This window comes from Pungitius pungitius, chromosome 3, assembly GCF_949316345.1.
Source record: "Pungitius pungitius chromosome 3, fPunPun2.1, whole genome shotgun sequence".
Lineage (NCBI taxonomy): Eukaryota > Metazoa > Chordata > Actinopteri > Perciformes > Gasterosteidae > Pungitius > Pungitius pungitius.
In genome coordinates, this window is record NC_084902.1 from 14,741,092 (window position 1) to 14,768,275 (window position 27,184).

The following is a 27,184-nucleotide window of genomic DNA, read 5'->3' on the forward strand; positions in this document are numbered from 1 at the left end:
CCATTTTCTGTCCGGCTGAGCATTAAGACACCCCCCGTTCCCTTTTATGATTTTCTCCGATAATGAGAAGAATGCTGACACGGCTCCAGCTAATTACATTATACCGTGCTGGAGATATGCTCTATAGGAGCCACGGTATAGACAGGTGAAATCCAGTTGACAATGTACAATGGTGACATCATGTATATGTAATTAAATCTAAAAATAATTACAATTGCTGTCTTTTTTGTTGGTTGATGTTTCTTTCGAGTAAAACCTTAAACCGTAAATAGAGATACCATTGTGTTATTATGTTTAGATACAATTGATCATTAATATGAATAGACTTTTTGCCCGTGCCAAATAAATACTTGTGTGATTTATCTCTCACTTTAGACATACGATGACCTCACCTGTCACTTAAACATCTACAGAATATTGTACTTATTTACTCTTATTAAACCCTTCAAGCTATCAGTCCATTTAAGTAGATATCATTTTTTTCACTATAAGTATACGTTGTCTTGATTGCATATCATTTGTATGAGCCACGCAAGGATCATTGGCAGGGTTAACACTTTGAGGCTGATGCATTCCCGTAGGGCCACAAGGAACCGAGGCCGCTGAAAGTAGTTTAATATGTTTTGTCACATGGCTTAAGGCTGTTGTCATGATTGATAACAGCCGGCGAATCCCTCCATCGATTGGCCCCGCTGCCTATAGGTATCTGTCCAGAATTGTTTGGAGAGCTCGTAGCCTTAGACCTGCCAGGCGTCATGCAGGCTGTGCAGCGGCTGACGGATCGCGCAAGGGTACGACTATCAGCCCCCATCAGCTCTCCAGCCTCTGTACTAGTGGACAAGCTCACACCCCGCCAAGGGCAAATAACTAAGGGCGGAACAAACCTCTTTTTTATCGCCACTGCCAATCAGATGTTTATCCTGAAACAGAGTTAAACTGAGCAGATTATTCATACTGGGTTCAACCAAGAGGGAGATAACACAGTACAGAGGCCGCTATCTTGACCTATTATTTGAATAAAGATGCTTCCCGTGGGCCTGTTGGTGACCAGGTACTAATGGTCTCTTAGAGATGAGTGACAAGAGCTATAGAATAATCAAGTGTGGGTGCAGGCGCGCAGTTGTCCCCATGCAGCAGTCAGCTGAGACCCACTCGGGTCACACCGGAGGTAGGGGCTTTTAAATGCAACAGTGGATGGGATTGCATTGCAGGGCTTTTAGACTGATGTTCGAGTGGAGAGCCTTCATCTTGGGGATCAATAGAGCTGCCTCCATCCTGCAGCATACATCTCCCCCCCTCCTCTCTCTCTCCCTCATTCCCTCTCTCTTTCTTGCTGTCACACCCTGGCGTGAATGTGAGCGCAGAAGCATCACACGTCATGGGTGACACAGTCATGCCTGAATTTAAAGCAAGCAACTGCTGTGTTTCATCCATCAAATATAATCTACAGATTATGACAGTAATTAAGATATGTGCTTTGAACGTTGTGATTAATTGCCCTTTTGTATTTTCTGCCTGTGTGTGTGTGTGCCTGAAAGATAATACTAAATAGTGAAACCGCATCCTTTCTTCATTGCCTTCTTTTTATGAAAACAGGACATTTATTACAGTTTGATCTGTTATAACAACACTTAATTAGAAATTAGTCATTACATTCAGAGTAAATTGTATTATGGTTTAATCCTTAACACACAACAGATTACATGCATTGCTAATGAAAATTTTCACAGTATTTTATTTGAAAAAACACATAATTCACTGTGTGGTGAGCCCCTTCCTCTTCCTCCCCCCATCAAATTGTGCACCTCTGTGTTCCAGTTTTGACTTGGTGACCAACGGGGGCATAGCCATAGCCCTGCACTTTGAGCGCGCCCCATTCATCACCCAGGAGCACACCCTCTGGTTGCCATGGGGACGCTTCTTCGTCATGGACACCATTGTCATGCGGCACGAGGAGAATGACATCCCCAGCTGTGACCTCAGCAGCTTCACCCGGCCCGGGCCCGTGGTGTCCCCGGCGCCGCTCACCGCTTTCGCCGGCTCCTGCTCCGAAAGGCGCACCGTCGTACCCGAGATCCAGGTGACCACTCCCTCTACGCCTCTTCCCTGCCCCCCCCCCGCGGGTTGCGATGTACATGGGTCTCTCGTCCAAATGAATCATGTGCCACATCTGAAGGCGACTCTGAAGAGCACAAATGTATTGGAAACTGTAGTTTGTGGCAGTGCTGTGATTTTATCTCTCGGGTGTAATTGGTCCGTGGAACTCAGGCGATTTACTCCGTGCATTGTACTGCCTCGCTGCAGAGTGATGATGATTACCTCTCACACAGAAAACACCCATGGCATTTTTAATTTCTCCAGGGTTGTGGGCTCCTAGCAGAAGCATACACATACCACTGGAAAGTATGTTTTATGACTGTATGTATTTAGCTTTCCGTCCACACTGAAAGTCCAGCAGGCGTCTCTGTGCCCGTCTCTAATTACTGTGTCTCCAACTTTAAATGAGTTATTAGTAGGGCTGTCAACCTAAACGCATTAATCTATGCGATTAATGTGTCTGAATTAATGCAACAAAATATTTTAAGGTAGTTAACGTATGTTTGCTTGCAACTTGCTGCAGTCAGTTAAATCAACATGGAGAGAGCTTTTTGCATTGGAAGTAAAACAAACAGAGACGCGACACACAGCAAAAAACATGTCAATCAGAAGGGGGGTGAGTGGCATACGGACCACTTAAAGCACCGCTATGCTAAGCTAGCTGCTATGCTACTTCCATCTCAACATGTAACGTCACCCTGCGCGGCACACAGTCTGCAGAGGACTACCACCATGTCCCCTAAAGGCCGTGGTTTGGAAACGTCCTGGCTAAATGTGGGAACATTGTTGGCCCTCACAAACACAGCCGTTAAATTATGGAGAGTTGAGAGCAAAGTGCACGAGGACAGCGGGAAGAGTCCCTAGTTCAACATGTTCCACCCAACATGATCAAATGTGTGTAGTTTTGTGTTTAAAATAACATTAACAATTAAATTAAATAGTGTCTAAAATACAAATCTAAAATGATTTCTAAAGTGATTACTACTTACTTTTAAGATTCAGCCTTTATAGAAAGTAAAACAAAAATTCATTAAAAACAACATTGAAACAACAACAACAACAACATTCATTAATCGGCATTAATCAAGATTAATACATTTCAAAATGTGCAAATAAATGAGGTAATTCTTTTTAATCTATTGACAGCCCTAGTTATTAGCTTAGAGGGGGAATTTAGTATGCAGTCCTGTCTATTAATGGCAGCCTCGTCTTTGCTGTCTTTTGAGCTTTTAGACATTGTACAATTTACACCGTGTGCTAGGATATTCTGATCATTTAACCCGGCGCAGCCACACCCATGAACACGTGTTAAGAAACGTGTCATAAACAATGACAGTTCTGTAGAGACAACCAACGAGACCTATTCTAATTATAGCAGAGAAGAGCAGGTCAACCAAACCATTGCTGTTGACCTTTGAACCTGAATATGAATACCATTTAATATAATTGAGTGCGGACCTACTGTTGTATCATTAAAAGGTTAGATGTCTGACCTCAATGGAAAAGCCTAAGGCCACAGTCGCCTCCTTCTAAACCAACATTTATTACTCTATATATTATCGGACAGTGCAAGCTTAGCCCGAGGGCACTCTTGTGATGCCATTGTCATATGGATTGCGGGGACTGTTGTCCTAATGAAGGACTTGCTATTATTAATTCAATTATGAAAACACTCCCTGAAGTACATAATGAAGAAATCCATCATTGGATTCCCTCTAACGCATGAACGTAATTGTCCTCTAATTGATGTCTTTAATCGTCCCAGGGTTCAATATAATTGTTTTGGGGCGACTAAGAAGAATATGTAACAAATGGTGTGGTGGCCACTGACCAAAGGGTTGACAAATTGATAATGTGTGTGAAATAAAGGACGTGCACACAGGCACGTTATTAATCCTTAGGAAAATAGATTTCCCAAGCACAGTGGAATTCTAAATTCCTGTCAGCTAGCTCAGGGATTTATGTTGTCTTTATAAGCTTTCTTTTTCGTCCGTAGGCTCTGCAGGAGGAAGTTCCCTTACCAGGGACGGACATGAAGCTGGGCTATTTGAGCAGCAGGACTCCAGGTTACAAGTCGATACTCAGGGTGACCCTCACCCACTCCACAATCCCTTTCAACTTGATGAAGGTTCACCTCATGGTGGCTGTGGAAGGCCGGCTGTTCAGAAAGTGGTTTCCTGCAGTCCCGAACCTCTCGTATGACTTTGTGTGGGACAAAACTGACGTCTACAGCCAGAAAGTCTACGGATTATCCGAAGCGTTTGGTAGGCGATCACTATTTGGTTATTGCCTGCAATGTTATATTCTAGGACACATGTGCTTAACGAATGCTTTTAATATCTTTCCCCTAGTGTCCGTTGGTTTTGAGTACGAGTCTTGTCCCGACTTTATTCTATGGGAGAAGAGGACCGCTGTTCTTCAGGGCCACGAAACCACAGCCTCCAAACTGGGAGGATGGAGTATCGACAAGCACCATGCTTTAAATATCCAGAGCGGTGAGTCAACTACTGATCCCTTGTGAGGGTCCTATGCTCAGCCAATCGTTCATTCAACCACTGAATCAAAAAGTGATTTCATGCAGAAAAATATTTCCACTCGCTAGTCGTTTTGTGGCGCGAGATCGCTCCGCCGTCGTATTTTACTCTTTAACATTCTGCAGATAAGTGCCACCATGTCCACCGAGCGCCTCAGACGATGCGTTTGGTGTAACATTTAGTTGTCCTCCCCGTCTTTGGCATTTTGAGGCTTTTTCAATTCAGCACTCATGTATCCTCAGATACTCAGATCTGACTTTTTTATTGCTGCTGTCCATTTTTAGGCGAGGGGGTCAATTTTCCCATTGCTGGCAAATTACTCCCGAGAGGGAGAAGTAGGGCTGAAGAGAAAATACTCATGGCAGCACCTGTCAATGGCCAAGTTTTACGGTGTGTTTGTGTCTGGAAGGGCTCATCAGAGTTGATGAGGCATACTTATATGAAAAGTGGTTGGGAAGGTGGCACTTTGATCCGTCACACTAAACGTGACAGTCTTGACGTTTAGAGTCTGAATGTGCTGTCAAGGGGTGGGGGGGTGGGGGGGGTGAACCTCCTCCCCCACAAACACAACCAACCCAGTTGGCACCTCTATGTCCCGTTCATGCCCAGCATTTTTAGGCTCAATCCCTTATTTAATTGCTGTTGGTCTGCTGCTCCCAGCAGCAGCAGCTCCTAATATTAAATCAAGTCCCTGGAAGGAGATACTTGGCTGATCCTTTCTGATGCTCCAAATGTTGTGCTGCTCAAAGAGCTCAGGTCACCAAGTACCATCGGAAGCAGAAAAACGCACAGATGCTGAATTTCAAATATCATTACATTGATTGGGCGGCAAGAACATCTTTACATTAACATATTTGATCATGTTCCAAGAGTAGATTGGCAACACTGATGTCAACATAGTGTGTGCATGTGTGTGTGTTTCGGGGGGGGTTGCATGCCTGAATGACTGCACATGAACTGTACTCAGTCAGCTCTACTGTTATTCATGCACAAAGCCGGTAGAGTCATGAAGGTGGGCGTTCTGCCATTTTTAATCAGGGCAAGTCTTTTTCGATTGTGTGCCTGTGTGGTAATTTTCTAGCTCCAAGAGATTCCACTTGTGCCAAGGGCTTTTTGCTCCTCATTTTGGCGTGAAATTGTGCTTGTGTTTTCATCCGCAAAGACCACCTCTTATTGCAAACATGGGCACACAGAGCAATTTCCCTGGTTTCACTTGGCGGAGGTGCACACACAGACCTATTCAAAATAACGATTCTTGTGTTGTGTGTGTGTGTGTGTGTGTTGACTTTCACTCTCTTTTAAAGTTTTTATCCGAAACATTTATATATTTTCAAATCCGCAAAAGCACATCAGGAGACAGAGACCGGCAGCATGAGGGCACTAGAATAACCTCGGCTTACAAAAGTTCTCACAAGTAACGTGTTAGCAAGCAGCTGCCCATCCACAAAACAAACAGAGCGACTCGAACATCCCGTTTTAATCCTTTGGCTCGACATTTGGTATCTGCACTGCCCATTATCACACACACACACACACAAGCAGCATGGGTGTCTGAAATCATTAAATCTTCTGACAAGGAATATGCAAACCAATTTGTATAGCCCCTTTATGCATCTCTATGCACCAGGCAGGAATACTGTTCTCTACAGATTCAAGTTTCTGTGCAGATGTGTGCAGCTGGCAGCATACAGACATAGTCTCAGTCTTCAGCTTTGTCACGTCGAACAGCGACATTTTTTAAGCAAAACTCGGAAAAAAGAGATATTCCTCTAATCAAATGGAATGTATCTTGTGAACATGATTAGTTGGGAAGGGTTTCCCTATCTGAAGTGGAAAAGGAGAGATGGTGTTGTATGCTTCGCAGATGTAAAGCCCCCTTAGGCAAATTTGTGTTATTGGGCTTCTTTCTTTCTTGTGAAAAACTGGCCCAGATGCACTTCCTGTTATTTGAGAATTACCAGAATTGGTTTGCGCTTATATTTCTGCCCACATCCAAGTCCAGGGAAACGGAACCGATTAAACCCTCCTAAACCTAGACGTGTTGTGGGTGTTTTCAACTTATTGTCTTTCCTGTGCCCTTTTCAGGTATTCTTCACATGGGCGACGGGGAGAACGTCTTTATCTCCCAGCAGCCCCCTGTAATCGGCAGCGTGATGGGGAACGGGCGCAGGCGCAGCATCTCCTGCCCCAGCTGTAATGGGCTTGCTGACGGAAACAAGCTGCTGGCCCCCGTGGCTCTGGCGTGCGGCTCAGATGGAAGTCTGTATGTGGGCGACTTCAACTATGTGAGGAGGATTTTCACCACGGGGAACGTCACCAGCGTCCTGGAGCTCAGGTAACAGAGGAGTAGCCTTCCGACGTTTGCTCAGGACCATGTGCTCGGACGCGCTTGCACACGGGTCGTAAAGCACTGAGGTCGATTGAGATAGACAGAAAAGCCCTGAGGCCCGGGATTGATGGTCCTGCCTCTCTCATCCACCTGTAACAGCTGCAGTTTGGCCCTGAAAGGGGCTGAAGACGATGTAATGGGGTCTGAACAGAATACGTTGCAGGAAAAGATTAATTTCTTTGTTCTGTTATCGTCAGCAAAGGCGGTGGTTGAAGTTGATGCGGAATTCATTTGTCATGATTCTCTTTTAAATTCTGTCCACTAACAGAAATTTTTTTCTCTTTTTCTATCTTCTTCTTCTATCTTCTAACAATTAACATTTTATCTCTCCTCTCTTTTTTTCGGCTGCTCTTGGCAAACAGAAATAAAGACTTCAGGCATAGGTAAGCCAAACAGTGTTTGCTCAAATTAATATAGACAAGTGCACAGTCCACATACTTGACGTTAAAGTACACCTTTTGCGCCCATTTCAAACGTGCACTTTTGAGCAGCTCAAAGATGATGTTTTAAATTATGACTGTGTGTGATTTTAATTTTTACAAAGCTGTAGATTTAATGGTTTGCCGGCGGTTTATGAGCTTACTGAATCTCTGGATTCAGTGGCTTGCTCACAACAGTGTTTTGCATTTGTACGGGCTACTTATTTTATGCTCAGTAGAGGCTGTACGTTTCCATAGGACTGACAATGAGGGTCAAATAACAATATTCTATATACACCAATATGTAGTAAGTATATAAGTAGTCAAGGAATCAAGTGTGCATTTCAGAGTGGGACATAAAACACTCATATGCATTGAAGTTTAAAGTGTTAAGTCCACATTGCTACATGAAATAAAACACACGATTGGAAAGAAGTTTTATAACGCTTTAATCTATGGATCTAGGTGGGAAAAGACAAATAGAAAAAGGCAACTGTGTAGATCTTATCAGTGGTTTAAAAAACAAAGACCTTATTTTGCTTGGCAGGTTTCTCAGGGCAAACGGCTATTGATTGGTTTTCTATCAAAGGGCTGAGGAAAATTTTGGATCAACTGAGGATCAAAAGTCAAAGGGCCTCGATTTTCAAGAACAAAATGTTCGTTATTGCTTTTTCCGTCTCTCTGCATCTACATCTTTTTACCTCACGTCTTTGTGCACTAACAAGACGCTAGTGCGCTCACATACACTAACTTAAGACCCTCCTATGCAGACTCCTGCAGTGTTTGCTTGAGCAAACCGAAAGAAACGTCGAAGCTCTGTCCCTTCGCTCTTGTTGCTCCTACCAGACTTACATATTAAAACAGAGATTTATTTTGCAAAAACCCAGCATGTGTGCGTAAGAAACGGATGGCCGCCTCCTGTTCTTGTGTGAGCCAGCGGTAGATCTGGGAGGTGGGTGATCTCACTGCAATGTTCATTGACCCCCAACTAAGGATGTCCCCGTCCACTCCAACCACACTCCCTACATTGCAGCGTCAGCATGCAGCAAAATCCAATTATCTTCTACAAACTAGATGTTGTCAGTGAATATAGATGGAATATGTGGCCAAGGCTCAAGGTCATGGAATAACGCCTTATAGTTTCAAACACTACAGGGGGGACCAATACTGTTATGCATGGAAGTGGGGGCTGATAAGGTATCAGCCGATTACACATGGCAGATAGAATGCAAAGTAGTAGCCATTTTTTGGAGCTTGATATTGACCCACTCCGAGACCAGTGTTTTCTTTTCCTAAGCCGGTTGTACCTGGAATGTACTGTAGACCAGCATCTCAGTCAACTTGGTCTGTGGGCTCATTGTGACATGTGTGCCTGAGGTTTGCTGCATTGTCCTGTCATCACTGATTCATTGAAGGTCAATTGTCATTTAAATGTACATATACCAGAGTTGACAATCACACAGACCCACTGGTCTTTCTTTCGTGCTGTATTATAAAAATATGAGCTTTGGCCCAGCCATGCTGACCATAAGGCCTTAAAGAACCCTCAAGGTTGTAGTTGACAGCTTTCTGGGAAATGCTTATCGGGTCTGGCAGAACTGTGCTGTATCGTGACCAGAATTGGCTGGTCATCGTTAAGGGTGCGCTAAACACTACACAGTTAAACTGGTCAGATGCAGAGTTGAAAAATAAAAGACTTTAATTGTCAAAAAAACTCAAACTCAAAATCGCTCCAACCAAAAAGGGGAGGAAGGAAGAGAAAACAAAACCGACAAAAAACAAGGACCTGGACTTGGAAACACAAGAGACTTACTTTGGCACATGGACGATCGACATGTAATGACGCCTAATGACTTCTATGAATTTGTCTACTAACACTCATCTTTATTTTCTGACACCTATATTCTGACTGGAGTGTGCCAATAGATTGCATGCGTTGCGCCACAGTAGGACTGGTTATATTTGTCTCTTTTGTCTCTCTGTCAGGTTGGGCAACCTCCTGTGGATATGAAAGATTGCTTTGCTGACTCGGTTGGAAGTTTAATAGGATTTTTTCTTCTTCTGTGCTGTGCCTGATGGACACATGTGTGTTATTGCTTCAGCTTTGCATTTGGGTTTCTCTAAAGAAGTCCTAAGTGAACCGGAAATCTCACTTGTTTGTTCCCCTATCAGGCTATAGACAGATAATATCGCCATGATTTCTCGGGTCAGGGATGAGGGAGTACTTAGAACGTCCGTCAAGGGATCCGATGACTGAGTAGACGTTGGTTTCTCTTTGTCTTTGTAGATCTGCATCACCTCCGTTATTTCTGTTGTTCAAACAATATGAAATAAAGGAGACATCCGTATTTACACATGTTCCCTATTTAGATATATGACCTCTGTGTATACATCACATTTGAAAAGTTCAGTTTTACTCCCTTTTGACACCAAGGATTTTTTAACTAAGCTGACTGTATTGTAGATGAGTTATAAGCTCCACTATTATGTCAAGTTTAATCTTTAATTCTATTTTTCCATGTATAATCCTATTCCATTATTCTTTTTCTGTGTCCATGGTTTAAACTGTAATTTACCACAGTTGACTCTAAATGGCTTTGAATCCATTTTTTATTCTATTAAACATTGTTTCTTATTTGAAAGCGCCGTATATCTTCCAGTGTTATTGACTCTGGCTTCTTCACCCCCTTTTTCCTTTCTCTCAGCAACAGTCCCACTCACAAATACTACCTGGCCACCAGTCCGGTGAACGGTGCCGTGTACCTTTCGGACACCAGCAGCAGGAAGGTCTTCAAGGTTAAATCCATGAAAGTTGTGAAAGATGTGGCCAAGAATCTAGAGCTGGTGGCGGGCACCGGCGACCAGTGTCTCCCATACGATGACGCCCGCTGCGGGGATGGAGGAAAGGGCGTTGAGGCCACTCTCACCAACCCCAGAGGTATTGTATGGAGGTTGTAATGGCGCAGTGTACAGTGCCGAGTCAGGATTTATTTTTTCTGTTCAAGCTAGATGGTTAAAGGCGGTAGTCCCAGGGGCTGGATCAAGACTCGTTTTCATGCATTATGTTATCCTATCCAACCACCATTACTAACTTTGCGTATATATAGCTCACTAGTATTAAAAACTTTTTTATAGCATGCTTTTCCTTTTGTCTCCAGGGGTCCTTGTCTTGTTGTTTCCATATCCGGCTGATGCATTAGTCACTATATCACACGCTTTTGTTGTTGTCCTCCATCGGCATGACATCGTGATTCATATGCTCGGAAATAACAGTCAAGTCCCACAGAAAACAAGCACGTAGGCAACAGTGTATTACAGGTTTGCATTCAAAATAGAACACTCTGCCTTAACTGTTGACTAGATGTGCAAAGCCGCTCGGATATTGTTTGGCACACCCTGAAGCGATAGACAATGCAGAGATGTGCCCGGCTACAGTTAGTACTCTCCATTGTTGTTTGAGGCCGAGAGAGCATGAGAGAAAGTTTATAATGATGACATTTTTTGTTTTTATAGAATCAATACATACGGCACTCATCATCTATTTGATGTGTCTATTGTTCTCCTTTATTGATTTTTTTGAAAAATCAATGCTCGCATTAGCTTTCATTGCTGTGATTAGTCTTTAATTTTCATTGCAGTGAATAGCGCTGGATTGTCATTTAGTAGTGCTGTGTCCGCACATAAAAGCCCCAGATAAACAAAATAACTGATGCATATTTCACTCTCCTGTCGATGGGGTAACTTTTTATTTGCAGGCATTACGGTGGATAAGTACGGTGTAATCTTCTTTGTGGATGGGACCATGATTCGTAGGATTGATCAGAATGGTATCATCTCTACTCTTCTGGGCTTCAATGACCTGACCTCTGCCCGACCTCTCAGCTGCGATGCAGTGATGGACATCTCTCAGGTAGGACCTCTCTGACCTGAGCCGCTGGCATGTTTTGTCCTGTCTCTCCTTGACTGACCCGTCTTAAGGATGCTGACATTCCCATGTGAGCTTTTGAGCTGAATTCTGTTTCCCTTCTTTCCATTAAATTCAAGTCAGTAAAGTGTCTGTGCCACTGGTACAAACTACGGGTTTGTAAAGTGATGAAGTGCAAGACTTAAGTTCACCCAAAAGGCAATGTATGGTTTAGGAAAGCTTTCTGTTTTGCTACTAAATAAATATTAAATACAACTATTAACATGTTGCACCTGTTTTTCCAAAACCTACATCACTAGTTTGGTCTGTTAGGATTAAATCATCTAATGGTTAATAAGCAAACAGATTTGAATGAAAATTAGTTGCCATATACTGGAATAAGCGCCACACCCCGGTAGTCCCCACAGCTTTGACGTACGCGTCAAATGGCCACACAGTCCCCAATACAATGGGGCGTCGACCTACAGCCGCGGGGGGATGATGAAGATGACCTTTAACCCAGCTGGCTCTCGATTCATGCGCACATGCTCTATGAGGCACACAAACACATGTACACACACAAATATACACACATATAGACCAGCCCGTTACCTCAGTCACACATTCCCCAGGCAAGGGCACTGCACTGTGGTCACATGCATAAAGACAGACTTTATGCATCCTCCAACAGCCTTATGAGGTTTTGTTTAACTTTCCTGAAAATATCTTTTTCCACAGTTGGTTATGTGTTTCTTTTTTTCACATATACACATACAGTATATGTAATTGTAATAGTTTTACTCCCATGGATAGAACATTTTATAGGCTTTATGGATAAGATTTGATGGATGTCTTAGCCCTGCTCCATGTGCAATGCAGCAGTACGTTTCTTACCCCACGCTGTATGTTATAGAGCACGACGACGAGCAAACAGGTCCTGAGGGGGCCCGGGATGCCAGCAGAGAGGAGCTTTCTGTGTGTCTGTGAAATGATGTATTCAGTAATTCAGTGGAGGGAGCAAAGCCTCCAGCTGCCCATTTCCAGCCCTGGGGGAGCACCATCCGCCTCATGACCTGTGCTTGCTGTCCACCCCCCCCCCCACACACACACACACCCTCACCCCCATCCCTGCACACAAACACCACAAACACAAGCGCCTATAGATGCTCGCCATCCGTGCTCCGCAGCGCCGAGGACACAGGCAGACCAACTGCAGCTCGGCAACGATGACAAATCGCACCAGCACTGCCAGACACACTCAGACAGCAAAAAGCATCCATTAAAAATTCATCCAAGCCACATAGCTTCCCACTTCAAACACTCCCGATCCCTCACTTAGGACCAGCGTTTCTCTGAAGAAGCCACATCACAGTGGTCATTTCTTTTACTGTATCTCACCTGTTCTAGGCAGAAAAATAATGCCAAATGTGTCTCTTTCTCTCCCCTGATGAGCTCATCAGAAGCGAGCACTCTGCAGCAAATTCACTCTTTATCCAACATGCAGCTCTGTACTCTTTATTTCTTTCAAATTAATTTATTGCAGAAAGACAAAAGTTAGTGAATCTTTTAATTTGTTTACACCAAGGCCGCAAGTCCTCACGGAAATCTTTTTTTCCCCTTTATCTTTCTCTTGCAAATCGTATCCGCACCCCCTGCCGAATTCCAACTTAAATAGAAGGAAGCCACGTCTTAAAACCAGATCTCTTGAACAGGTTCAAAGGGTGTTAGCAGCTTCAGAATGCTTTATCTGGGCTCTGAGTGTGACATTGAATTCAGTTCAAATCTGAGAGGGACTTCAAATAATGACATATTACTCTACTTCAGACAGGCATCATGCTGGCAGAGTGAAGAGATTGCTAATGGAAAATCACATTACACTTCTAATACAAGTTCAAATCCATTTAAAAATACCTCTGTTGGGGCAAATCCGTGGCTCGTTTCCTCGGGGTGATGAGAGCTTTTTGTTTTTTTTGCTGGTGGCGGCCAGGTCAGACAGACACTACAGACAGCTGCCCCGCTGTGTAAAGGGGAGCGAATGATCGGGTTACAGCATATGGGACGGCAGCATGGGAAAAATCCCCCTCATCAGTCAGAGTGCTGTGAAAACCTCCTTACAGTCAGCTCCCCCCGGCCACTCCACACACAGGCTCATGAAATATTTAACCATTAGTGTTGACTAGAAATAGGTTTTAAGAAATTTAACGTCTCCTCTTCATTTCCCAAGTAAATGCATTTTCTGCTCACTGAGAGACATGTTTCCACTGGTCTTCTGTGCGCTGTATGTGGCCAAAGATATGTCTTATTATATAAACCTCCTTTGTTTTTTGGGGTATGGCGGGACATTTATAGGATGTGAGCTGTGAACGATGCTCAAATCTGTTTTTCAATTAAATGCTCTTCTTGTAGAGAGTGGAAGGGAATCATCTCCTTAGAATCCCATGTCGGGTTTTCATTCATTATTTTGTCAGAGTTGCCTTTTTAATTAGAAAAAATGGCAAAAGCAGGTAAATAAAAGGCATGAAATGAAGGGCAGACTTCTCTGCTTCTATTAAGTGCCGTATTTTTTGTTTAATGAACAGCAAAAAGAAGTTGAACGTAATGTGTCAGCCTTGGCTTTTTTCCTACATTTTAAGTTGAAATTATTTTGAATTGAAAAGTCTTTGGTGAATTCATAACGCCTATAGTGGGGGGAGAATTGGTATATCTGCACATTGTGACTTTCGCTCGAACTCGGTGTGTGACCTTTCTGGGGAAACCTGTGACCTTAACAAGTCCAGGGTGACATCCTTTTTTTGCAGCTGGAATCCATTGTGTGCTTTTATTGATCATTGGTTGTCTTCCCTTCTGTCTGTCAACACATGATTGCCTGGGTCACATTAAGGAAGGTTTAGTGGTGGTTTCCTACTGAAAATCCTTTTGTGCAGGGAGGTTGTCTGATTGGACAACACAAACTCTGTGATGTGTATTAAAGCGTCAATTCTCCCCAAGAAGCTTTGTCAGATCTTCCTGCTCCTCTGAGGGAGAGGGAACAATCTGTCCCTTTTCAGCTGAATTGAGTCATTTAAACTTCTGTCTGTGCTTACGGCTTGTGTTGAGGATTTCTGTATTCTTTATGATTTGTCTATATTCTAGTTAGTTATAAATACTTAATCACTAAGCAAGTTCAAGATACTTTGAATTTCTCTCAAGGGCTTAATCCACAAATTTCCACCACACCGATATGATCACCTAATTTGTATCCCAAGATCATTGTGACAAATTCGTCAACCACAGTTCCAGCTACATCAATTTACCTTCACATTTCCCATTTTAATTTGTCCATACATTTTCATTTCATTTTTGAAAACAATGCTGAAGTCCCCCCATTTAATAGGTACCCTAAAATCTGGACCTTTCTCTGTGCTCGGGTCCAGGTTTTAATCAGTTTCCTTTGATGGTGCTCCAAATTTTCTGTTGAAATGTGGCACTTCATATTATGTTCCCAAGACATCCTCCTGGGATCATAAGTGAGAAGGAGACCGGTAAATTGGATCAATGCAATCATTCCAATTTGTTAAAATCAGAACAATAAATCATAATTTAGGGAGGCCGGAGGCAGGCTAGGCTTTCATTTGGGGCGCACGCTCCAGTTTCTTTCTCGAGGACTCATGCAATCACTTGTCAAAATGAATAACCCAAAGCAAAGAAAAAGGAAATGGATGCCGCAGCCTCGTCCTCGGTTGTCCGGAGTTCTCCTGATTGTTTGGTGTGGGCCTTTTCTGTTCTGATATTTCCTCCTCACTATTGTTATCACCTCTGATCCTCTGAAGATTTTTTTTTGTATATCCCACTCACCGGCTGCTATCTTCCTCTTTGTCAGATAATAAATTGTTCCAAAAATTGTTTTTGCTTCAGGCGTAAGCTATGAGATAGAACACCTTTTTTTTGTAAGCATTTTTCAACAATTCTGCCCTTAAGATACAGTTTCCTTTGGATAAAGTGTAGAATGTGTGGATCAATAAAGGTATCTGTTTTCTTTCCTCTCAGGTGCGTCTGGAGTGGCCCACAGACCTAGCGGTGAGCCCCATGGACAACTCCCTGTACGTCCTGGACAACAACGTTGTGCTCCAGATCTCAGAAAACCATCAAGTCCGTATTGTAGCGGGCCGCCCCATGCACTGCCAAGTGCCTGGGATCGACCATTTCCTCATGAGCAAAGTGGCCATCCACGCCACCCTCGAGTCCGCCAACGCCCTGGCCGTGTCCCACAATGGCGTTCTGTATATTGCTGAGTCAGATGAGAAGAAAATTAACAGGGTACGACAGGTGTCCACGAATGGAGAGATCTCCCTGGTCGCAGGGGCACCGAGTGGCTGCGACTGCAAGAATGATGCCAACTGTGATTGTTACTTTGGGGATGAAGGCTACGCCAAGGATGCAAAGCTGAATGCGCCCTCTTCTCTGGCGGTGTGTCCGGACGGCGAGCTTTACATCGCGGATCTGGGCAACATTCGCATCCGATTTGTGCGCAAAAACAAGCCCTACCTGAATCCCCTCAGCATGTACGAAGTGTCCTCTCCCATTCACGACGAACTGTACCTGTTTGACTCGAACGGAAGCCACATTTTCACTCAGAGTCTGACTACAGGAGACCACCTCTACAATCTGACCTACACGGGAGCAGGAGATCTGACCAGCATCACTGATAAGAACAAAAACGTAGTGAACATTCGTCGAGACACGACAGGAATGCCTCTGTGGCTGATGGTCCCCGATGGGCAGACATTCTGGTTCACCATTGGCACTAATAATGCCCTTAAAACTTTTGCTGCCCAAGGTCAAGAACTAGCTGTAATGACCTACCACGGAAGCTCAGGACTCCTCGCAACTAAGACGAATGAAAATGGATGGACAACCTTCTTTGAGTAAGTGATTTTAACCAACATTAAGAAGAAAACCTCTTTGTATTTCTTACACCTAGAGTTGTAATGCCAGATGAGCTGATCATAGATTGCTACTTTGCCAAAAAGGGGCCGTCCAGATTTGTAAGGTCCAAGACACCAGCAGACAGAGTGAGAACAGGCAAATCCTACAAGACTGGACAGACAAGACACCCTGGCATCGACCAAGTGAAAGTGGACTGGTATAAAAACTGAGAAATATAATATTAATTAGAGTATGGGCTGTGGGCCGGGAAAGATCAGTTTTGGGGAAAGAGTTGGTTGCGTGGCTTGAGAAAGTTGCAGCACCGGAAATGTCAGGAGAGTTTGTGATGAAGAGGAACCATATCACAACAAACTAAGAGGTGCGATTTGTTGCCCTGGATAGATTGATTAAATCCAATATAGTTTGTCATTTGTGGAATATATTAACTGGAAACTCTTTGATATCATAAGTTAAACTATTTTGGCGCCCACGCTACCTTTTTACCTGTTGCCGTCTAAGTCCCTCCCGATACAAGACCTGTGAAAGATTGTAATGTAATCCTGGTTGTAATCCTATTCGCTGTAATCACACAAAATAGGATTACTGAATGAAATGTTAGTCTAGTGCGCCCTTGCTTGTAGTGACAAACCGCAGACTATTGCTTGTTTGGAGTTGTCAGATACAGGAACAACACGGATCTGCTGGTTGGCACATTTTACTCGTAGGTGTATGAAGCCGCGGAAATATTAGGTTAAAAAATAGCCAGAGGCGGAAATGGGGAACAATTGAAACTCTCCCATATGCTGCAGTGTTGGAGCTCAGGATTTCATGGTCGTGTGACTTTGACGGAGCAATCTGTCCCCTTAGTTTAACATACTGTACCATGGGACACTGTGCTAACAGGGTATCATTCCAAAAAGCGCGATTAGGCTGGTCACGCATATGTTACACTTTGCTGGAGGAATATATCACTCTGACACATAATCAGACGCTCTTTTTGATCTGTGCCGACATGTATCACCTGTGTTTGACTCACCTGAGACGGCTTCGCAGATATATTTTCTCAAGGTAGAGCGGATTGCCTACGGCTTCAACGAATTCAGCTGGGCGCCGGAATCCTGAATTATTTCTCTTTGAGTTCCTTCAAAATGAATGCTTTCCCCAGAAACATTAAGAGCGTTATTGCTCCAGTGACACTCAAATATCTCAATGGACTCAATTGATGTTTAGGATATCTTGGATTTCTCTAAAATCTCCCCTATAGTTACAACATTTTAAAAAACATTTTCAGAATGTATGATCTATCCTTTTCTTTAAAGAACATCACAGAGAATAAAGTCACTGGAACAAAGCGGGATACCTTTGCATCCTGGTCTACCTTGTCCGTGATGACAGAGTGACTGTACAGTATGTACAATAACTTTCATAAATGGGACTGTGTGAAAACTTCATATTCACAAATACCTTTTTACCTATTAAACTACAAGAACCTATTTGTTTTTCTGGAATAATTAGCTTTGAATGTCCCTCCACTGTAATTTGGTGTCATCCAAATTGGCATGAAACTGAACCTCAATTTACCGCCGCTGCACTGCTGAACATTTTTGCCATATAAATGGTGTTCTTACGTCATACATTGAAATTAATTTGTGTGAATGCAGAAACTGGAAAAGGACTGACTTGAGATAAAAACAGACAGCTCGCTACACTGTCCGACAGGCGTAACCCTTATCAGCCTCATTTGCTCCGACATTTACTGTATACACAGATGCCCCACTGACCTCGTCATGTTTTTGTTGTATAGATAAGTGCTTATGCTTACAGCTTGCTATAAATCAATTAAATCATGTGGCATTTTGAAAGATGCCATATTCTTTCTTGCATCTAGTTGCATCTAGTTACTGGGTTCAAGCAAATGTTCCTGGTTTGATTTTAATACATCAATAATAACAGCTAAACCATGTAAAACAACTTCTCCCGTGGCTGTTGAATGTACATCTTACCCACAGTCATCAGTCACATCATGTGTCCCGAGGTTGTCAGGCAGCAAGAGGTGGTGAAAATAGCTTTGCACAAGATTAAAGCTTGGTTTGCCGGAGGGGGACGCTGATATGAAGTGTCCGGCCTATTGTTGGGCCCCAGCGTGAAAAGGTCATAGAGCTAGCACGTGACACAGAGGTGATTCAATCCAAGCGGACTCTTGGCCATCCAGAGGGAAAGCAGTCCTCTCTCCTTCTGCTGAGCACCCTGCCCCCGCACGCCCCTCATGTCAGGAGAAAGCAGGCTAATAGACAGCTGAGTTGAACCAGGCCGGAGCCAATATAGCTCGGCGGTGAAGCCCCAGGAATTGGCGGTGGCCTAAGGGCCTAATTGAGACAGAGTGTGGGTCAGTGATCAAGTTGGGGCACGCAGCGTCGCTCTAAAACGACATTTCTGGTCCTGCGGAGCCTTGTCTTTTGTGCAGAGGTGAAGGATAACCTATAACTTTGAGTGCTTTCACTGCGGAAACTTTGATTGTATGACGACAAACGACGACAGAATATTCTGCTGATAAAATACCAGCTTTATCAAAAGAAATCAAATGCTTTCAATATGAATTGCCCTGATATTTAGTATTTCCTGAAGTGGAAAACTCTGATTGAAATGCATATATGAATCCGTGTCCCGGGTGCAGTTGCGATCAGATAGCATTTATCTCTGGCAGATGATTCCTCTCCCTCTCTTCCTTTCCATATTGGATATTTGAGATGGCAGCTCTGAGGAAATATCTGTAAGCCAGCACCCGCCATCTCCTTTATTAGAGGCTTTATTATGGCAGGCAGCAACATAGAAGTTGGCTTCGGCATTTATATTCAGAGCACAAATAAGAGTCTTCATTCTATGTAATGCACCGTTCACTCTTTCGCATTCGGAAACACCTGCAATCTGAAAGATTTCCAATTGTGCCATGCTGATGTGCTTTCCGAGCAGAATGAAACAATCTGGCCACTCATGTTCCTGTATGTGAGGGACTGACTGATTCGTAGGCTGGGGAGCATCTCTCCAAGGAGTCGCACCTCAGCGCTCTTATTTCATAGACTGTATAATGAGATTAGGTGATATCGCTAATCTTTTAAGCTAATAAGCAGGTTGTGCCCTCTCGTCATAGGCATCATCGTTTTTCCTTGACAGTAGTTTGGTGTTTTTTGAGTTGTTTTTTCTTCCAGTTGTGTGCCTCCTTCTTGTAAAAGTTACCCACAAACTGGGTATCGTTCAGATTAATGTCACTTTTGCATCTGGTTGCGAAAGTTAGAAAAGTCCAAAGGGATTCGACATCCATGATTTTGTGCTTGTGTCGACACATTTGCACAGTTTGTCAGACCAATACAGAAAAATCAGACAAATCGAGTTCAAATGCAATTCAATGCTATACATTTGTGTAAATATTTATGTACCTGCATGCATACCTTCACTGCATTTGTGCAGTGATTTGTGATTGTTTCTTTACCATATGACAAATCTCAACAAGGCTCTGCAGAGGATTCTTTTTTTAAGGCCACGACACTGTTTAGAAATCCGCTGCAGTGACAGTTCATACACAGTTCTGGATGACATGCCCCATCTTTCCTCTCCTTTTCTCTCATCGATGTTCTTCCTTGCAGGTATGACAGCTACGGCCGTCTGACAAACGTCACTTACCCGACGGGCCGAGTGAGCAGCTACCGCACAGATGCCGACAGCTCGGTCCGCATCCAGACAGAGGGCTCCAACAAAGAGGACATCACCATCACCACCAACCTGTCGGCCTCTGGCGCCTTCTACACACTCATGCAGGGTTAGTTTGACATGACTTTCAATGTGCTGTTAGACACATTTTGTGACTTTTTTTAAAAGACTTGGTACTGGCTAATGGTTACAGTTTTGACATCAATTAATCATTTTCAGAATCCTTAGCTTTTTGTTGGGGTGTTGAAGAGGTTTTTGTGCCATTCTGGTTCTGCCAGCTGCATTGTTAGGGTCCTGTAGGTCCTCGTAGAATGACCCACATCCAACTGGTGTCGGGTAAGGGAAAAGACAATGATGGATCTTTATGGGCTTCGGTCCCTTTTGGGATGAACCCTCTTCAAGCTCTCGACTGGGTTGGTTTCCTCTTGAAGGAGGGACGTGGGCTGCTGCCATGTGAGAAACCGAAGGTAGTTAAAATCATTTTGGTAGTGAAATGAGTGAGTTATGCAGCGAGGACATTTTTCAGTGCGTTGAGCAAAACAACATTCCATTAACCTCTATCTTAATGTGCTGAGGTGGGGTCCGACTCTTCAGATGTAGATATCTCAAAAACGACTGGCTCGGCCACATGAAGGGGTTAATTAATTAGTTAGAAATGCGTTGTGGGATTGTGTCGAGCTGCCCTTTAAATGAGGATGTAGCGTCTCACTAATTAGCAATTACAGGGCTTAACCTCTGCAGTATTTGTTGCACCTCTGTTGTTTTAATGAAATTTGAGGGCAACTCCCATTTGCCCCGAACGGAGACACATATTGACTTTCTGTCATGGAACACAATTCACAACGCACAATGCTGGTGGCCTATGAGCAAGATCCTCTAAGTTTAAAAAATGTAGTGCGAGAGAAGCAGGCAGAAGGCACCCCGGTGTGGCTTTTTCCACCTGATTTCCATCTTCTCATTGTCCCCGACCACCCGTTAACAACTTTGAAGTTAAATACCTACATTTCCTCTAACATTTGATTCAGATTCGAAGGTTGTACTCAATCATGTGGCCTTTACTGAATCACCACAGAGTTGTGACTGAAACGGAAGACGACTGTCTCCGGTTTCCCCCCCCCGCTGCTCGATGAACTGGTCGCCTCCGCTGTGACCTTGTTTTAGACATCCGCCAGTGAAAAGAGCGGCGCCAGAAACTCTGCTGTTAATTAATTCGCCATTGTCTGCTTTGTAAGCTGGCGATGGGGCGATCACATGGCACAATGGATGCACGGCCTTCAAGATTCCTTTCTGGTCATCTGGTTATGTTTTTGTCCTCTTCTGAGCGAGCTTTGGCCCAACGCGGGGCTGTTAATTATTTTGTCATTATGGAACTTGACAAATGTAAGATTCAAGGAAGCCTCATTGTAATTGTCCCTCCGATCAGGTTTGGTGTCATTAGTGATTTTTTTGTTGGGTTAATGAATTAACATGATTATTTTCAGTCATCAATAACAACTATTTATTTCTTGAATTAATAGTTGTTATTGATAACTGAAAAAGGTGAGCCTTACTGTGGTGGCCAGATGTACTGCGACGTTATAGGTTCTGTTTTAAGAAGAATACTTTGTAAATACAGTGAAAGAAAGATCTCTGTCGTGCCAAACTGTCGTCAGTGATCCCTACCGATCACTGATGTGCTCGTCTATTACCTACATCTCTGCAATTGGCCGGGCAGGGACGGATCAACTCCGGGTCCATTAACAGAGACGAACAGCTGACTTTTGACAGCATGGAGACTTTTATCGCCCGGCTTAGATGGGTTGTCATTGCTAATGTCCCAAAGGAGTAAAAGGCTGACCCTGAGAGGCCATTTGTGATGTTGTCTGCATTATAAACGTTTGCAGGGTTCTCCCGGTTGTTTTAAGTATTTTCCCACCCTGACAGTATGCGTAGTGCGGGAACTGCCTAATTCAGCAGTAGTTTCCGTTTCCTACGGTCTCAGCCTCTTTTTGGTACGGTCACCCCCTCTGAGGCCTCTGGTCAACCCCCGAAGTGTCTGGATGATGGAGAGAGGTAAGGGCCAGTGCAAGGTCGGCCTTGACTCCTCTGCCCATATCTCCTGTCTCAACACAGTGCAGCACATCCAGAACACAAAACTCTACGCATGAGATGTGTATCGTCATGTTTGCTCTGCAAAGAAAAAATAATTTGCCATAATGTCAACATGAGGAAATTACAGTCTGATTTTTGTTGCTGTATTCCTTTAAATGAAGTCAACTAATAAACGTCAGGTTTGACCAGCCACTCGTTTCCCACTGTTCTCGATGGGACTTATGCTCATGCTGGGCCCTGTCAGTCTACCGACGGGAAGCAAGAAGGAGACGCTCAGTGGAAACATTAGTCACTGGTCTGGGGCTGGAACACAGGCTGTTATCACCTGGGGACAGTAATAGACAGGCTCAGATGTATCCCCTGTGTGTTTGGCCACAGGCAAGCTAACAGCTTTGATAGTGTTCATTCCTCCTTGTCCTCCAGGCTGCTGCAACAGCTGTAAAACTTTACTTTACTGGCGCTGTGAAACCGTTCACTATTGATCTTTGTTGTCACCGACCCGACGTTATTGGCGGGGTTCAGTTAAATACTGCTGTTAAAGGCTTTCTTTCTGCCGAGCAGCCATTTTAGGTCATTAAGTTTGTTTCTCACTGAGATGAATATTAGATGTAGACCTCTTGCATCAGCTGCCATTGTTTCATTGATTGTTTCTCTTCTTCTCCTCCCAAACGTCTCTCTCTCTCTCTCTCTCTCTCTCTCTCTCTCTCTCTCTCCCCACCCTGTACTTCTTCAGAACAAGTTCGGAACAGCTATTTCCTCGGCCTAGATGGCTCGCTGCGGCTGGTGTTGGCCAATGGCATGGAGGTGTCCCTGCACACCGAGCCCCACTCGCTGGCCGGCACAGTCAACCCGACTGTCAGCAAGAGGAACGTAACCCTGGCCATCGACAACGGCCTCAACCTGGTGGAGTGGAGGCAGAGGAAAGAGCAGGCACGTGGCCAGGTCACTGTGTACGGCCGCAGACTACGGGTGAGAGCGACTTGTGTTCACACACACACACACACACACACACTTAAAAAGGGCCACGAGGTGACTATCCAACAATCCATTCGCTCCAAATGGCATTTCATTTCAGCTTCGTGCCTGACTTGGCTCCACTTACTATCTAGCCCTGACTGGAGGACCTGTGCTTCCCTCAGTGTGAACGTTAAGTGTAGGCTCAACAGACAGTCGCCCGGTTCACTGGAAGATTGTTACGTTCACACAAATATTAGCACTTTGTCCAACACAACAAAACAGTAGATTTGACCTGTTGCGGGTTCGGCAAAAAGAAACCCGGCTGAAGGTGTTGCTGTTGTCTTAGTATTTCGATAAGAAATGTCTGAAAAATACTTTGGTTAATTAACAACTTTCAAATGCACTCTGACAGATTAGCTTGTGCATTTATGTAAATATATACATATATGGGTCTAATATACACTGTATAGAAAAGGAAAAAAAAAACTATATTTTAATTAATTGAGTCTGTAAATGCAACTGCTTCGCATCCATTATCAATGTAAATAAAAAGTATGTATATATATATAGCAATGATTGTTTTTGCACAACTTGGGTTGAGTTGTCTTCAACGTTATCTGGGAGGCGACAGCTATCAGGGAGGTGCCACTTTGTCTGTCATTGGCTGTTCATTTAATGGCCCCGTTGTCCCTCTGGAAGTGAAAGTGTCTAATGTATGTTACAGACAATGGCCCCAGGGGTGAGATAGGAAATGGGAGCAGCCTAATGGCAAGAACAGAGGGGATGAGCGGAGCTGGAGTCATCGGGCGACCTTGAGTGGCATGTCAAGTGATATTACGTGGGTGGCTGGCTGAGTGTGTGGCAGTGGGAGGGAGGAGTGGGTAGAGTCTTTGCAGATATTTTGTTGGGCTGGGAGAGAACGAAGAAAGCGTGTTTGGCTTGTTGCTGTCTGTGTTCCACTTTGTGTCTGGCTGTATTTGTTGCACCATTGAACTACAAATGCATGCGTTTGTCGTATTGTGGTTTTCATTGTTCACGGCGAAGTGGGTCAACGATTGTCCCCTCCACAACGTCTCGTTCAGGCTAACGCCCTCCTAGCCACTCATGATTTATGTTGTGGAGCCACAGTCGGTCTGTTCCTCTCCATGGAAACCAACCCTCCTCTTGGATTCAGCAGTTTGCAAATATACATTAATGGGAAAACCCTCAGCCATAGAAAGAAGCTCCAACCACTTCCATGTGGAATTGAAATGTGGACGGTGCTGGTAAATCTGTATTTTAGCATTTCAGTATCATCAAGGTGTCCTGTATTGTTGGTCAGTTTTTTCAAAGAAATACCAACTGAAAACAAAAAAAAACATAGAATGCGTATCCTTTAGTCAAAATGCGATAACAGAGATATTGTCATTGATGTGTTGAAATCAATTAATTTTCTCACATGTAGCTATAATGTTTTATGCTGAGGACTGTTTAAATTATAATTTTGTACGTTTAAAGCAGTGTGAAAGTCTCTCTTCTGTTTGTACTTTCTTTTTCTTTTATGATTTCCATTTAGAACCAGTGTCCAATTTCGAATAATTCTTCTTGAATGGGTTTCATTTCTCATGGGATCTTGGGATCTCCGCTTGTAACAGTTTCTTTCCACCCTGTTGAGTCTTTTGTGAAACAGATCCTGGCACGAATAACTTTATCTCTTTCTTATACCTTCTTTCCTGTTGGAAGCAATTTTAAATAATATCTTTTTAGACAGACAGTAAGTCTAGGTATTTTCTGCATATGAAAGAGTGTGACACCAGTGTTTTAGGATATCAGTCTCTTATCTATAATAATCTCCTCCTAGTTTATTACAATGAATGCTATAGTGCCTTTCAACGTGTCACTGCAGTCCTGCTCCGGTTCGAACCGTAAGTTAAAGTAAAAGAGAAGATAACAAATGTGGACAGGTTCTCTTTCCATGATCCACCGGATGAGGCCTGGGGCTCAAATTGCTTGTCGTGTCCTGTGCTTTTAGTGTACTAAAGTACTCCTCTCATTTAGGTATCAATGACATGAATTGCCTCTGGTCTAATTGTCCCTTCAAAGAAAAGCACGCTTCTCTCAATGCAATTGGAAATTAAAGACCTGCTCAGGGCACTGGTCTGGGAAGTGGCCGTAAGCATCTTCCCGACGGCTAAGATGTGTTTGAGCTTTGCAAGGATTTTTACTAAACCAGACGGTCTGAAGAGAAGCAATGTACATCAAGGAAAAAGAGAAGTATTACAGAATTCGAGGGGTCATTTGAATGAACGCCAGAGATCGCTATGACTGAATCCTCCAGATAGTGTTTAATGTAGCACTTGCCTCCTCAGACCCTGATTTGATTTCTCCTTCCTCTGGAGCGTCTGCTAACACAGGCTGCTGACTGGTGCGTTTGGGGCGGTTTGTGGATGATTTTGGCAGCAGCACACGGGCTGCATGCTAGATGAAGTCTGGCAGCGGATGCTGACCTGGACAGCGTCTTAAGGATTACACTCTTCAGAGCCGCGTTTTTTCCTCTCTGATCATAGTGAGACCTAAGGTTCACCGTGTCACACATTCAGGAGACGCAAGAAAAAGTGCCATTTAAACAATATTTCCACAAGAGAATAATTCATTTTTTTCTCCTTTTCCAATTAAAGAAAATGGCTAAATAGAATGAACGTATTCTGTGCCTGGTAAATCTTTAGCAGTGAAAATAAACGTAATGATCAATGTGACTCTAATGTTTCCTGCATGAATAGGCATACTCCCACTTAGACTCCACAGAAATTTTGCACAAACAAAGAAATATGGTAATTCTTATAATTTCATCAGTTCAATGGCTCCTGCAGTCCTGAGATACAGCTCCTTTGTTGTAATTAACAGCTGTGAAAAGAAGAAATAATAATCACTTTGTGATTAAAGCCCACCGCATAAGGTGCCACTTCAGAAGAGCAGTGCGCACCAAGTCCTCTCAATGGTTTCAAACACCCCAATATGTTTATTTCTCCTTGGTGGATCTGCTGTGCTCAGATGAAACGTTTCTAACCCCACTTCCTCTCCTATAGGTTCATAACAGGAACTTGTTGTCATTGGACTTTGATCGAATCACCAGGACTGAAAAGGTCTACGACGACCACAGGAAGTTCACGTTACGGATCCATTACGACCACGCCGGGCGGCCCACTCTGTGGGCGCCAAGCAGTCGCCTGAATGGAGTCAACGTCACGTATTCTCCCGGGGGCCATGTAGCGGGCATCCAAAGAGGTACCATGTCGGTTCGCATGGAGTATGACCAGAATGGAAGAATCTCCTCCCAGATATTTGCCGATGGGAAATCCTGGAGCTACACTTACCTTGAGAAGGTACAAGTAGTTGTTGTAGCGATGTTGAGTGAATGGTTGGTACAAAAGTGTGAGAGACGGAGCCTTGACTGGAGATTTTAGACTGGAGTCAAAAGTTAGCTTCTAATACTCAAGCAGCGTTTTGCGCTGCATTATCAGGCTCCCGCACAGACATCAGGAGAAATGTAATTAAAACCTGTCTGGTGCACCGCAGACGTTATACTTTGTAACCACAGTCTGACAGCAAAGTTCAACCTGAAATAGCTCCAATGAGAGGAGCAGAGGGAAATGTCACTTTCTACCCACTAATTGAAGGATAGATTGTTGGGGAGAAGGTGAATACCTACGCTTCTCCGGCATCGACGAGTAATGTGAAAATGTTAGCCTTTCTAAAAGTCTATAGCTGTTTTTTTTTATTCAGTGATATATGAGAGCTGAGATGCTGGCTGCCTGTTGTGACAGCCTTTGAACTAACATAATTTAATGGTCCAAGAAATGTGCGAATGGAGATTTTTGATTTGCCAAGCAGCTTGTTGTGAAATCACCTTTCAGGGAAATCTTAATGTCAGAAGAAAATCAACACCACTTTCAAGATGGGAATTATATTTGGTCTGAAGCGAACTTACATCCCTAATGTGTTATTGCCCTTGACATATTCCATGTTGTTTTGTGCTATACCAGCTCAGTGTCTTGTTAGTTCTCTACCATTACTTAGTGACAGTACACAGCAGGTAAGTAATGTAAGGAATAGATTGAAAGTAACATCTTTGTTTTGTTAGTTTAATATAATTTTGAATTTGTTATAATTTTGCATTTTTAGATGTTTATATTACCGCAGTTAC

At 43.6% G+C, this 27,184-nt stretch overlaps 1 protein-coding gene across 7 annotated transcripts in view; it reads left to right on the top strand.

The window, feature by feature from the left end:
• Positions 1-27,184, top strand: part of tenm4 (teneurin transmembrane protein 4) — a 130,259-nt gene that overhangs the window by 93,538 nt on the left and 9,537 nt on the right. For 5 of the 7 annotated variants that reach the window (XM_037454900.2, XM_062561250.1, XM_037454979.2 and 2 more), the window contains 11 exons: positions 1,819-2,080; positions 4,094-4,361; positions 4,449-4,592; positions 6,717-6,966; positions 7,383-7,403; positions 10,145-10,377; positions 11,195-11,349; positions 15,370-16,247; positions 19,890-20,062; positions 22,778-23,013; positions 26,067-26,363. In XM_037454900.2, coding sequence (XP_037310797.2) covers positions 1,819-2,080; positions 4,094-4,361; positions 4,449-4,592; positions 6,717-6,966; positions 7,383-7,403; positions 10,145-10,377; positions 11,195-11,349; positions 15,370-16,247; positions 19,890-20,062; positions 22,778-23,013; positions 26,067-26,363 — 2,917 coding nt within the window. The remainder of the gene's footprint in view (positions 1-1,818; positions 2,081-4,093; positions 4,362-4,448; positions 4,593-6,716; positions 6,967-7,382; positions 7,404-10,144; positions 10,378-11,194; positions 11,350-15,369; positions 16,248-19,889; positions 20,063-22,777; positions 23,014-26,066; positions 26,364-27,184) is intronic. The other 2 variants (XM_037455295.2, XM_062561251.1) reach the window with 1 other exon arrangement.